At 40.1% G+C, this 15277-nt stretch overlaps 1 protein-coding gene across 4 annotated transcripts in view; it reads left to right on the plus strand.

Annotated features, from left to right (window-relative positions):
* The first annotated feature begins 1873 nt into the window (after positions 1-1873).
* Positions 1874-15277, plus strand: part of MYOF (myoferlin) — a 109122-nt gene continuing 95718 nt past the window's right edge. For all 4 annotated transcript variants that reach the window (XM_073353867.1, XM_073353868.1, XM_073353870.1 and 1 more), the window contains exon 1: positions 1874-2080. In XM_073353867.1, coding sequence (XP_073209968.1) covers positions 1993-2080 — 88 coding nt within the window. In that variant the 5' untranslated portion in view covers positions 1874-1992. The remainder of the gene's footprint in view (positions 2081-15277) is intronic.

A 15277-nucleotide genomic window follows, 5' to 3' on the forward strand; every position in this document is an offset into this window, starting at 1 on the left:
TTCCTTTGTACACTGAGATTTCAAATTAAATTTTACTCTGGAGTGAATTTCTGTTGTGGAGTTAAATAGATTTTGGTTTATAAAAGAAGAAGAGTGTTTGGGCAGAAGCCAAAGTTGGTGCTGTTATGCATAAATATGGCTGGTTTGGGAGAGCCCAATCAAACTTCCGTTGACTTCAGTAGGAATTGAATCAGGCCTGTGATATATAAATTCTGCAATGTGTAAGTGTAATGGTTTGAGGTATAACTCAGAGTTTAATTACTTTTCTAGGAAACTTGGACCTTCACAGTTATTTTAAAACTCATGTTTTCTGTAACATTTTTTGTGCTTAGGTATGCTACACACGCCACTCTTACTGCATGCTTTTAAAAATCGTTGCTATAGTTAGTGCTATGATTTTGTCATGGGAGGTTTTAGCTTCAGTCTTTTTTTTAATTTTTTTTTTTGAAGCAGAGGTATTTCGTCCTGTCAGAGATTTTCTATTTATCCTGTAAATTAAGACCATTTGGGAGAAAGGGTCACTTTTATTGGTTCTTGGAGCTCTGCTACTGGTCTACTCTGGATTAGAATGCTCCACCTTAAATCCCCTTGATCTTGCATTCCAAACAGCTACAGTAAGAAATCTGTATTTGTATCAGTATGTTTCCACATGGATAATATTAAATTTGTCTATGCCCTTGATTATTTTTCTCAGCTTCCACCAGATAGTAACCAAGTGGGCCAACGGACTAAGGAAACGAACAACCACTCTCCTTGTTAGCCTGTCCTATATTGCAATTACAAGAGGTAACATGATGAATGGCCAGTTCATGTAGACCAAATGAAATAAAATACTACTTCATGCAACATATAGTTAATATACAGAATGAACTACATCTAAAGGTCGGCAAGTACAATATGATGGCGTGGATAATTTAATGAGTATCAATAATATTTGCAGTTAATACAAGCTAAAAATAATAAGATCTGAGGTTCCAGGGCATAATGTGATATTTGCAGAGGTCAGGATAAAATTTATCTTCATGTATGTTTATTGTACAAATAGATATATTGTGTGCTTTTGTTTTGGTTTGTTTTCTTCTGAAACATCAGACAGGAAACAGGACTAAACAGACTAATGGTTTGAACTGGTTAGCCAATTCTTTGTTCTTCTGATTCATCTGGTTTCCTTTCAGTGGATTCCACTCCCTAGTTTTCTCTGGTTAAGAGCAATCATTTATAGGTCACTGAGCAATAGACAAGGTCTTCTCTCCTTTTAGGGTTAAAAACTTTCAGATTTTTCTTCAGACACCATATTACATATTTCTTTTTTATTATTGCTCCTAGAGGGGCTTGTGTTTATATAACAGTGCAATTCTTAAACGCAGAATGTATAGTAGCTACACAGTATAGGAGAGGTTTATTAAAAACGTTGTTCCTGAGCCCTACAGAATGAGGAGTACTTAAACTGTTTTGAAGAGTAGATATTTTGTGGATTTACAAAATAGGAAAGAAACATGGAAAATGTATTAAAACATGATTCATTGAAAGCAAAGATGAGAAAAGTGTAGACCGTTATAAAGTTCAATGACATGGTATATTCAGAAGTATAGTTAAAAGAGGGAGCTGTGGTGTGTCTGACTACTAGGGTTGTGTTTAATTTTTGCCAGCTATGTACTCCTCTTTCCCTAATCACTTATATGAGGTTCATATGCTTAGGCTTTTTTTATATACTGTTTACATTGTACATTTTTCACATGACCAGACTTCACAGGATGGTGCTTGCTTTGCACAGGAATTATGGTGTCAGTTTACAGGTAGTTTTTTTTTTTCTACAGCCTTTAGTAACTAGCCCGTCATAGTTCCACCCATCAGCCCTTTTTCTCTGTAGCAAACTGTTCCTTGCTGCCTCCTCCTAGCTTTGCAGTCTGGAGGAGGACACAGGGCGTCTGAAGCACAGACTTTCTTAAGTTCCTTTTCTGACAGCAGTGGTTTAACACAAGTTTTGAAACAATGCTTCGGGTGATTGTGGAATCTGCTACCAATATCCCTAAAACTAAATTTGGAAAACCGGATCCTATTGTTTCTGTTATTTTTAAAGGTAAGGAAAACTAACAAATGTACTCAATCAGATTTCTGTTTGCATATTTTTTGTAGCTTTGAGGACAAAGTGTTCTATATTGATATTTTAAAATTATGAAATACTGAAGTTACACAAAATTGAATCTCACCATAATGTTAGCAAAGACGCTTTTTACCAGAAAGACTGAAGTTATCTGCACAGGGCGTGATATGGGTGGAGTATGTTCGTGGGTGTGATTTTCTTTTTCTTGGCCTTTGGGACTGCTTTCCCAAGACTCAGTTTCCAAGCTCCTGTAAGGGTTTAGTCCTCTGCTTTTTACTTATAAATCTATTTTTAGTGGTAGTATTAATTAAAGTCTAAATTGTGCGACTTTGAGTTACAATCCAGCACCTTAACCTGTGATGTTCATGCTAAAAATCTTGCATCTTTAAAGTTTCTTTTTGATTTGGCACAGCAGCTGCTGCTCACTACCAATTTTGCTTCTGCAGCAGATCCCTTTTATTGTAATTATTTTACTAAAGTATTTTTAGCATTTCTTTTAATATTATTATTAAACCTCCTAACTTTCCATATCATACCACTTTCAGAGTTACCTACTTGTTGCTTAAGGGAGAAAGAGAAAACACTTATTAACTAACATTTATACGTAAGATTGACTGTTAATTTCATTTTGATATAAGTTTTGTAACTGATTAAAGTTTCTACGGCTTCTTCTTCCTCCAGTACCAAAAGGGGTTTAGCTACAAGTTTAGTGTTGTCACCTTCAAGGTGGAGGACCAAGACAATCTTGTATCAGACAATCCGTCAAACAACTGTGGCCAACAGTTAAATTTACTCTTGAGAGTATTATTGCTTGAATATAAGCTGAACTGGAAACAAAATTTTCAACGGATAAAAGCAATTGCTGAGATTTGGTATCTCAGCAGGGTGAGCCCAAAAGGGTGGCTACAGTGTGATGGGGAAGGGTGGTCTATCTGCTGAGAATATCTGACAAAATTGTTGCAATCTGGAAGGATTTTATTGTCAAAAAGATGTGCACCCTTTCCTCCCCTTTCCCCCTTTGTCTTAGATTTTCAGGTTTGTTAAAGTGATTAAGCTTTTCCCCCAAAGCCTCTTTACTTCCTAATACCTGAATCAAGTCTTTCTGTGTGGAACTCACAAGCGCTGTTCTAGCAAGGTAGATTTTCTCACTGTTTTCGCTTTGCCTCTTCTCTTTTTATTCCTTTTTCTCTCCTCTCTTTGCTTTCCTCCTTAGTTGTTTCTTCTTCCTATATTGTCTCTGTTCCCTCAGTCCCCATTTTTCATCTCTCAGTAGTTTTGTGTCCCTTCTCCCCTTTTTGCCCCTTGCTGATTGGTTCTGGTATCCTTTGATCTCTGTGCTTCCCTGATTTGGTGCTACTTTTCATGACCAAGTCTATTCCTCCTTCCTGAGCACACACTATTACCAATGCAAGTTTCAGAGTAGCAGCCGTGTTAGTCTGTATCTGCAAAAAGAAAAGGAGGACTTGTGGCACCTTAGAGACTAACAAATTTATTTGAGCATAAGCTTTCGTGAGCTACAGCTCACTTCATCGGATGCATACAGTGGAAAATACAATGGGGAGATTTGATACACACAGAGAACATGAAACAATGGGTGTTACCATACACACTAGCTGTAGCTCACGAAAGCTTATGCTCAAATAAATTTGTTAGTCTCTAAGGTGCCACAAGTACTCCTTTTCTTTTTGCGAATACAGACTAACACGGCTGCTATTCTGAAACCATGCTTAACTCTGTGCACCTGAGTACTCCTATTGACACGATTGAGGCCAACATTGTATTGTAAAATGTAATTTTATGATAGGCTCATTATGGTATTTCACATTCAACCAACAATATTTTCTAAATTAAATTAGTCATTTAAAACTCATGGACTGGTCCTAAGAAGCATCAAGCACAGGTAACTTCTATTGATTTCAGTATATGGTTTAGAATATGTTAAAACTTCAGTGGGAGTTGTGTGTGCTCGGTACCTGGATTAGGCCCTTAGACACACCAGTTATGAAAGATTTATCAGTTTAGACCCTGGTCCTGCAAACATTTATACACATGAGTATCTTTACAGATAAGCAAACTCTCTGCGACTATTCACATGTGAAAATTTCTCACATTCATAATCATTTGCAGGATCATAGCTTTAGTTTATTTTCATTAGCTTCTGGTGTGTGCTCAGTACCTGGATTAGGCCCTTAGACACACCAGTTATGAAAGATTTATCAGTTTAGACCCTGGTCCTGCAAACATTTATACACATGAGTATCTTTACAGATAAGCAAACTCTCTGTGACTATTCACATATGAAAATTTCTCACATTCATAAGCATTTGCAGGATCATAGTTTTAGTTTATTTTCATTAGCTTCTGATGTGTGTATCAGGTATTAAAAATACAATTTTATCTGCACCTTGAATAGAGCTCATTAGTATTCACATAGTAATGTATAGCTGGCATAATTAACATACACCGCCATATTAAGTAAATGTTATCATAAGATATGCACAAAACCCTTTAGTGATAGACTTTATCTGCACTAGTTTTTCTTTTTTTCCCCCCAAGAACTTTTATTCTAAGCCCTGTGAGCTTGACCTTTTGTTTTTTATTTACATAAGGAACAGCTCATCATTTAAAGAGAACTACACACCCAAATGTAAACTAATGCTGCAAACACAGTTAGAGGCTGTAATAGCAGAATTCTGAGCTTGTCATAATTTTGTATTAAATGAAAGCATTATTGAAATGGATAAGGAAGAAGTGTGAGAACATGCCAAAATGTCATTAAACACTAAAAGTTAAGGCAATAAAAAATTTTTACATGTGAGAGATAGTAAACTAGAAAAAAACCCTGAAACTTCCTTTAGATGTAATAGGTGACATGTTTGCTTATATGCATAATCAATAGTATGACATTTTATTGGCTTGCTACTTCCTTTTAACACGTAGCATTCAGTTCTGACTTAAAATTATTTGGAGCTATGACTTCTGTTTTGTTGGGCCAACTGGGCTAATAGTGGGCTGATGCTCTTTTTTTTTTTTTTTTTTTAATCTCCTCTTCTGTGTCTAAGGGCTTGTCTAAATGGGAAAATCAATTTGCAGAATTATAGTGGCCTAATTATAAAACTTTAGCTATGCCAGTGTAAATCTCCATGGAGACACTCTGGGAATAAAAGTGATTTTGTTCCGATTTAATTACTCCACAACGTTATATTTACTGGTTTTCAGAGGTTAAAGTTTAGCCACTCTCCACATTCTGGAAGGACACAAGATACCACTGGGCAACCTTAATTCTGTCTTAATGAAGTTTTTGAGCATGTAATTATATTAAAGTTGGGGATGATGGTTTTTAAAGTATATTTTGGTAAGGAAGTGTGGCGTATTAGCCCTAATGATACCACTGTCAGATGATTTTAAAAAAGGTAGATGATAAGGGTTTTTTAACACTATATGATGCCTATTTCTGCTATTGTGCCATCCACTGAAGTCAACAATGATGAATTATAATAATGTGAGTCAATTTGACTTCTGAGGGTGGATTGATAGCAGTATGGTTAGAATTTTTAAGGAAGGAGTACCTTATCCTAAACAAAATTCATATCTAGTTAGTGAAATTCTTCTGGTTAACATGCACATCTCACCTATCAAGAACATTGACAAAGGTTCACACTAAAAATGAATTACCATTTCCAGTACAGAGTATGAGAAAATTATAGCCAGAAGTAGTTGTCATACTGTTTGGAGTGGCTCACGACCGTGAGTGCCTACCTCAGGGCAGACTGTGAAAAACAGCGCAGACACCCCAAACTGATCGTGTGTTCTATAATTAGATTTCATCAAGCCAGTAACAAATGTGAACTCCTGGATCACTATAACAGTCTCACCACCAACTCACCCACAATCCCTTTAAACTCTCCAGTCTATCTTGCTGCTCAGGCAAGCTGGACTTAGTGATAAATGATCACTTACACCAAAAATCACAAAATATTCAGGTTGCTTTCAGTACCAAGAGACTAGTCACTTACCCCAGACCCATTTGTATATTAGATCTCACACCAAAGACAATGCCTGTAGCCAATCCCGTAATAAACTAACAAAGGTTTATTAACTAGGAAAATGAAATGAGAGAGTTATTGACAGGTTAAACAAGGAAACATATACACCAATTAGTTGCAATCTAAATCCTAAGAGTGACAGAGTTGTAATGATCTGTCAATTCAAAGTTTTTTTTCAGGGCAGACCAAGGAGTTACCCCTATGGGATCTCTGGCTTCAGTTTGGTTTCTCTGGCCCTGTGAGAGTTCAGATAGAAAAGAGAGAGACAATTTTCCTGTGTCTTTGTTTTATTTCTTTCATTCAGTCTCCAAGTCCATAGGACAAGCTCCCGTGTACATAGTGTTTCCAAGGTACAATAGTAGCATTCATGTCTAAACACTAAATACATTCTTATAATACCTATTTTGAGCAACATTAACAGATATGTGAACTGGTCTGGTCTCCAGCTATGAGTTTATCAGTTCTTCGCTAATGCATGAAGCCTTGGCACAAGCTGGCAACTGACCTGCCAGCATCACACCCCGAGTGCAAAACAGGTGTAGGAAAGGACGTCACTGACGGTCCTGAATATGCATCAGAATAACCCCATTCTTGATAAGGCATCAGCCACTACATTTTGCTTTCCCTTGGAACACATTATGTCCATATCAAATTCTGGTACAGCTGGACTCCAACAAAGTAGAATTGGTTTCCTTAGCTCAGTGCAACCACATCAAAGCGGTGTGATCTGTCAAAACCTGACTTTTTTTTTTATTACACAAACAAGGTTTACAGCCCAAACGATGGCATAGCATTCCTGCTCAATGACAGCATAGTTCTGTTCAGTATGATTAGTTTTTTTTACTCAAGAAGGCAATGGGATGTTACTTGTCTCTCCCCCCCATTCTGCATTAGGACTGCACCTAATCTGATGTTAGAAGCATCAGTGCATGGTATAAATGATTTGCTGAAATCAGCACTGGCCAAAACAGGCTCTTTGGAAGAAGCCTCTTTTATGTCCTGAAAGCCTTTTTCACAAGCCTCTGTCCATACCATCCAGTCTTGTTTCCCCTTTTTTGTAAGGTCTGTTATGGGGGGGCCACAATACCACTAAACCTCTTTACAAATCTCTAGTAATAGCTGGCCAGACCAATAAAGGATTAGACCTGCTTCTGGATTCGTGGGGCAGGCAAGTTCCTAATCGCTTCCTACTTTTAAAGGATCACAGCAAACAAAACCACTGCCCACCCTGTGTCCTAGGTAGGATACCTCTACAGTCCCCATTTTGCATTGGGAGACCTTGACAGTGAGGTTGGTTTCTTTAAGCCTTTGCAACACAGTTCCCATGTGAAAGGGGAGGGATAGCTCAGTGGTTTGAGCATTGGCCTGCTAAACCTGGGGTTGTGAGTTCAATTTAGGGATCTGGGGCAAAAATTGGGGATTGGTCCTGCTTTGAGCAGGAGGTTGGACTAGATGACTTCCTGAGGTCCCTTCCAACCCTGATATTCTGATTCAAGTGTCTTGCCAGAAACTACTGAAAATGGCCAAGTCATCTATATAGGGCTTGGCAAATGGTTGTAACCCCTGCAGCACCTCATTGACAAGCCCCTGAAAGGTAGCTACTGCATTGATTAATCCAGAAGGCATACCCTTAAACTCATATAAGCCATATTCCTCTATAAAAGCTTATTTTTCTTGAGCACAAGCATCTAAGGGGATTTGCTAGTACTCATGAGTCATGCTTATGAATTTTGCACTCCCCAACACAGCCAGTAGGTCCTCTATTTGGTGTGTGGGGTATGGGTCAGGTAAGGTGATAGTATTTAGCTTCCTAAAGTCCACACAAAACCTCATGGCTTTATCCTTTTTAGGTACTGTCACAATGGGAGATACCCAGGGACTTTAGTAATTACTCCTATCTCCAGTATGCTATCTACCTCTTCCTGGATCTGTTTCTGCATTTCCCCTTTAGCACAATATGCCTTGTTAGGAGAAGCGCAGGGCCCTGCTAGTTCAATGAAATGTATAATCCTGTCAATTAAACCTGACCAGTTGGAAAATACCTGGTTTCAGAGTAACAGCCGTGTTAGTCTGTATTCGCAAAGTGCTAATAAACAATGGTCACATAAACACCACCCTATACCAGAAACCTACTGACCGCTATTCCTACCTACATGCCTCCAGCTTTCACCCTGACCACACCACACGATCCATCGTCTACAGCCAAGCTCTGTGATACAACCGCATTTGCTCCAACCCCTCAGACAGAGACAAACACCTACAAGATCTCTGTCAAGCTTTCTTACAACTACAGTACCCACCTGCGGTAGTGAAGAAACAGATTGATAGAGCCAGAAGAGTTCCCAGAAGTCACCTACTACAGGACAGGCCTAACAAAGAAAATAACAGAACGCCACTAGCCGTCACCTTCAGCCCCCAACTAAAACCCCTCCAACGCATTATTAAGGATCTACAACCTATCCTGAAGGATGACCCAACACTCTCACAAATCTTGGGAGACAGGCCAGTCCTTGCCTACAGACAGCCCCGCAACCTGAAGCAAATACTCACCAACAACCACATACCACACAACAGAACCACTAACCCAGGAACTTATCCTTGCAACAAAGCCCGTTGCTAACTGTGCCCACATATCTATTCAGGGGACACCATCACAGGGCCTAATAACATCAGCCACACTATCAGAGGCTCGTTCACCTGCACATCCACCAATGTGATATATGCCATCATGTGCCAGCAATGCCCCTCTGCCATTTACATTGGTCAAACTGGACAGTCTCTACGTAAAAGAATAAATGGACACAAATCAGATGTCAAGAATTATAACATTCATAAACCAGTTGGAGAACACTTCAATCTCTCTGGTCACACAATCACAGACATGAAGGTCGCTATCTTAAAACAAAAAAACTTCAAATCCAGACTCCAGTGAGAAACTGCTGAATTGGAATTCATTTGCAAATTGGATACTATTAATTTAGGCTTAAATAGAGACTGGGAGTGGCTAAGTCATTATGCAAGGTAGCCTATTTCCCCTTGTTTTTTCCTACCCCCCCACCAGACGTTCTGGTTAAATTTGGATTTAAACTTGGAGAGTGGTGAGTTTGGATGAGCTATTGCCAGTAGGAGAGTGAGTTTGTGTGTGTGTGTTCCCGGGGAAAAAAAAAAGGGGGGGGGGGGTGAGAAAGCCTGGATTTGTGCTGGACATGGCCCACCTTGATTATCATGCACATTGTAGGGAGAGTGGTCACTTTGGATGAGCTATTACCAGCAGGATAGTGAGTTTGTGTGTGTGGTTTTTGGAGGGGGGGTGAGGGGGTGAGAGAACCTGGATTTGTGCAGGAAATGGCCCACCTTGATTATCATGCACATTGTGAAGAGAGTTGTCACTTTGGATGGGCTATTACCAGAGGAGAGTGAGTTTGTGTGTGGGGGGGTGGAGGGTGAGAAAACCTGGATTTGTGCTGGAAATGGCCCAACTTGATGATCACTTTAGATAAGCTATTACCAGCAGGACAGTGGGTGGAAGGAGGTATTGTTTCATGATCTCTGTGTGTATATAATGTCTGCTGCAGTTTCCACGGTATGCATCCGATGAAGTGAGCTGTAGCTCACGAAAGCTTATGCTCAAATAAATTGGTTAGTCTCTAAGGTGCCACAAGTACTCCTTTTCTTTTTGGAAAATACCTGTTTGTGGTGCTTCAAAGGGGCCAGCCTTACCTGCTTTTGGATTAGATCCAAACCCTCCCTGAACTCAATGCTTTTCAGGGGAGTTTCGTCCTTGCTCTTCCTGACCAAATCAACCAAAGGAGTATTAAATATTCCTTCATCAACACAACAAATCATATTCACTGCCATCTCCCTTTCATCAGCTTTTCATCCGTTTGCACAGCTCCCCTGCCATAGTGTTTCCTTACATCATAAGTGACCTCATTCACTCTTTCTATCACCTTATAAGGTCCTTCCCAACAATCCTACATTTTGTTTGTCCTCTCTGAAATTAGCATTAATACTAAATAACCAATATCAAATTATCTTTTTTCAGTATTCCTGTTATACCAAGCTTTTGCGATTCCTGACTTCTATCAAGGTTCTGCTGCATTAATTTAATCATAGCCTGTAAATTCTTAAAATGAGTGACATACTCCCCTACAGGCTTTCCTGTCCCCTCAGTACTGCCCTCCCAAGAACCTCAAATCTGCCTCCCCTCAACTTGCCTCCCACGCAGGAGATCAAAGGGGGCAAAGGCAGTAGATTCTTAGGGGAAATATCTGTACACATATAACAGATAAGGAAGCAACATGGCCCAGTCATCCTCACACTTGGTGACATACGTTTTCAGCATAGCTTTCAAAGTCCCATTATATCTTAGAAACCATTAGTTTCTGGATGGTAGAGGGCAGTTGTTAGATGCCTCACTCCACATTATAACTCTCTGTAACTTTTTAAAACTAAAGACATCAAGTTTGCCCCACAATCAGTCAAGATTTCTCTGGGAAAATCTAGTCTGCTAAAAATGGTGAATAAAGCTGTAGCTACAATCTGAGCTTTAACATTAGATAGTGTTGTGGCTTCAAGGTACATGGTGGCAGAATGCACCACAAGTATATATCTCTTTCCATTCCTGGAAGGTTCAGTGAGGGGGCCCCACAATATCCACAGACAGTCTGGCAAACACCTCTTTAATAATGGCCAAAAGTTGCCATGATGCTTTGCAGGGTTCCTTCAGTCTCTTAGGCCTGGTCTACACTACGAGTTTATGTCGGATTTAGCAGCATTAAATCCGAATTACCCCTGCACCCGTCCACACAACGAAGCCATTTTTTCGACATAAAGGGCTCTTAAAACCGAATTCTGTACTCCTCCCCAACGAGGGGATTAGTGCTGAAATCGACATCACTGTTTCAAATTAGGGTTAGTTTGGATGCAATTTGAAGGTATTGGCCTCCGGGAGCTATCCCACAGTGTACCATTGTGACCGCTCTGGACAGCACTCTGAACTCGGATGCACGGGCCAGGTGTACAGGAAAAGCCCTGGGAACTTTTGAATCTCATTTGAATCTCATTTCTTGTTTGGCCAGGCGAGCTCATCAGCACAGGTGACCATGCAGTCCCTTGCATCTTTACTGTTTCAAACATGTGAGACCAATAGAAATTCCATTTAAGCCTGTCACAGGTTCTCTCCGCTCCTAAATGTCCTATGAATGGGCAATCATAAGCTAATTGGAGCAATTCTCTCTGTATTTCTCAGACGCAACTACCTGCTTGCAAACCTCACCAGGACAACACTTTTTCCCTATGGAAACCTCCCTATATAACAAGTCTCCTTATACAAAAAATCTACCATTTCCTTTCCCAGCTGGGGTATTATATTCTGAGCTGCAACCCCTCTCCTTGTCCAGAGAAGGGTCATCTTGTTAAGCTTTCACAAACTCCTTCTGAGTCTCACCTAAGTTTAGAGCAGACTCCAGCACAGCAGAAGAATCCTCAAATTGCTTCTCAGAAGCTACTACTCTCAATAGACAAAGGACCGAGGGCATTCCTCCCCACCCCCACAACTTTGCCTGCTGTCTACAGACAGCAGGTGAGTCAGGGCCATACTCTCTCTGGCTGCATGTTATAACATGAACCTGCTTAGATGTGGCTAAAATGATAGAGGGAAACAAGAATTTATAAAGTTTGCAGATGATACCAAGCTGGGAGGGGTTGCAAGTGCTTTGGAGGATAGGATTAAAATTCAAAATGATCTGGACAAACTGGAGAAATGATCTGAAGTAAATAGGATGAAATTCAATAAGGACAAATGCAAAGTACTCCACTTAGGAAGGAACAATCAGTTGCACACATACAAAATGAGAAATGACTGCCTAGGAAGGAGTACTGTGGAAAGGGATCTAAGGATCATAGTGAATCACAAGCTAAATATGAGTCAACAGTGTAACGCTGTTGCAAAAAAAGCAAACATCATTCTGGGATGTATTAGCAGGAGTATTGTAAGCAAGACACGAGAAGTCATTCTTCTGCTCTACTCCATGCTGATTAGGCCTCAACTGGAGTATTGTGTCCAGTTCTGGGTGCCACATTTCAGGAAAGATGTGGACAAATTGGAGAAAGTCCAGAGAAGAGCAACAAAAATTATTAAAGGTCTAGAAAACATGACCTATGAGGGAAGATTGAAAAAATTGGGTTTGTTTAGTCTGGAGAAGAGAAGACTGAGAGGGGACATGGTAACAGTTTTCAAGGACATAAAAGGTTGTTACAAGGAGGAGGGAGAAAAATTGTTCTTCTTAACCTCTGAGGATAGGATAAGAGTCAATGGGCTTAAATTGCAGCAAGGGCGGTTTAGATTGGACGTTAGGAAAAACTTCCTAACTGTCAGAGTGGTTAAGCGCGGGAATAAATTGCCTGGGGAGGTTGTGGAATCTCCATCACTGGGGATTTTTAAAAGCAGGTTGGACAAACACCTGTCAGGTATGGTCTAGATAATACTTAGTCCTGCCTTCAATGCAGCGGACTGGATTAGATGACCTCTCAAGGTCCCTTCCAGTTCTATGATTCTATGAAATTTCACCCTTAAAATCCTCCCACGTAAGGTGAACTTTAGTCAGGGGCACAATCACAGAAAATTGAGCCCAAACTGAAATATTTAGACTTTTGCCAGGAAGTCTGTCTTCTTCCCTTACCAAGCTTTCCTTAATCAAAGTGACCTGGGATGCCATGTCCCTTCAGCCTGTACAGTCAATGCCATTCACTCCTGCAGTTTTAATGAATTCTTTCCTACCTTACCAAGACTCAGTCCTACTGTACTTTATGAAGCCACCTGCTCCTATACTGTTTCCTCTGGGATCATGGTGTTAGCATTAGCACTCATGGTGGTAGCACTGGCACTCCCTGTGGGGGTTCTGGGCGCAGATTGTGGGGTGACCTTAAGTTTGAGGCAATTTGGTTTTATATGGCCAGGAGTCCCACAGTGATGGCAGACTACCTGCTTTCTCTTAGGGTAAGAGGTTTTAAAATCTGGGCTCCTTTGACATTTTTTAACAAAGTTGGGGGTAGGTTTATTCCTAGACCCCCTCCTCTCTCTTAACCTGGGAAACAGGAGCGTTTCCCTTCCACTGTGGTTTGTGCCCCGCACGAGCCCTTGACTCAATATATTTATCTGCAATTTCTGCTGCCTCCAAAACTGTGGAAGGTTTTTTATCACAAATGGCAGCTTTTACCTCATCAGTTACTGTCCACAACCATTGTTCTCGAACCAGTTTTGCTGCAGCAGTTTCTATGGCATCTGGGGCAGTGGGGTGCTCAGACCCTGCTCCTTGCTCAAAGTCTATGAGCAAAGCTCTCAGTTTCTGATCAGAGGCTTTTTATGGGATAATCCCCTATTCTTACATATTTTTCAAGGTTCTTTGTGTCAAGACCCTCATATGACTGCAATTCACTCATTGTGACTACTCTTTAATACTTAAAAACTTGATATCAAATGTAAACTTTTAACATGATTGGGGTTATGATCTATTAACCCAACTGACCAGTGGCATGAGAATCCTGCCAAGACTACACCAATTGTCACACTATCTGGAGTGAATCACGACCGTGAGTGCCTACCTCAGAGCAGACTGTCAAAAACAGGGCAGATACCCCAAACTGGTGGCTTGTTCTATAATTAGATTTCATCAAGCCAGTAACAAATGTGAACTCCTGGACCACTATAACAGTCTCACCATGGAGACATACACAGTCCCTCTAAACTCTCCAGTCTATCTTGCCACCCAGGTGAGCTGGACTTAGTGATAAATAATCACTTACACCAAAAATAATGAAATATTCAGGTTGCTTCCAGTCCCAAGAGACTAGTCACTTACCCCAGATCCATTTGTATCTTAGATCACACACCAAACACAATGCCTGTAGCCAATTCTGTAATAAACTAACTTAAAAGTCTAATAACTAAACATATACACAAATGAGTGGCAATCTAAATCCTAAGAGTGACAGAATTGTAGGGATTTGTTAATTCAAAATGTCTTTCAGGGCGGCACCAGTGGTAACCCCTGGTGATCTCTGGCTTCAGTTTGGGATCTCTGAGCCTTTGAGGTTCAAACAGTGAAGCGATAGAAAATTTTCCCATGTCTTTGTTTTATTTCCTTCTTCAGCCTTCAAGTCCATCGGACAAGCTTCCTTACATGTAGCATTTCCAAGGTGTGATACAGCCATTCACCAATCCTTTGTATTGCAATGTTCCTTGATGGCCCATCTGATTTTGATAGTTCTTCTGGACAGATGGGGGGAACTCTCTCCCCATCTGAGTTCACAAGTTCAGAGCAAACATTTTCTAAGTTATAAAGCAAAACTTACATATTTCCTTATAGCATGGAATTCAGACATTATAAATAAGATTAATAAGATTACAAATAAGATTAATGCATGCAGCAACTTGCAGACATTCTATCGAGTCTAAACACTAAATACATTTTTATGAAACTAATACCTATTTTGAGCCACATTAACACATACATGAACTGGTCTGGTCTCCAGCTATGAGTTTGTCAGTTCTTAGCTAATGCCTGCAGTCTTGGCAAAAGCTGCCATCTGGCCTGCCAGCGTCACAGTAGTACAATAAATCTATTTGTAAACTTAAAATGACAAAGATGAAGCAGGGGAGATATAACCTGCCTTTATTTCTGGTCTCTGTAAGTTAAGTGTGCTTTGTTAACAAAGAAAGTAATATAAAAATATCCTATATTCCTTACCTCAGGGTGAGGCCAAAAGAAAAACAATAGATGGCCCACTGCCCTACTGTGCAAATTTACCCAGATTTGATTCTCATCAAATGATATGATTTTGAGTCTTGCTTTTCATGGCTGGGTTCACAGCCAGTGGGGGAGTACCTGATATCAAAGCGACCCCATTTGCTGAAGAATGGGTGATGCTGAAGGGCCCCAAAGGGAATCCTCTTGGCCAAAAAATGTTGCTATAGTATCTTAAATAGGAAGGGAAAAGTTTTATGCTGCAGGTACAAAAACATAAAGTAAAATAAGTGGCATTAAAAGAATGGTAAAATAGACAAATACGAAGAGGCAACATAAAATGAAGGGAATAAACACTAAAAATCAACCTCAAATGTGTT

The sequence above is a fragment of the Lepidochelys kempii genome, chromosome 7 (genome assembly GCF_965140265.1).
Source record: "Lepidochelys kempii isolate rLepKem1 chromosome 7, rLepKem1.hap2, whole genome shotgun sequence".
NCBI lineage: Eukaryota > Metazoa > Chordata > Testudines > Cheloniidae > Lepidochelys > Lepidochelys kempii.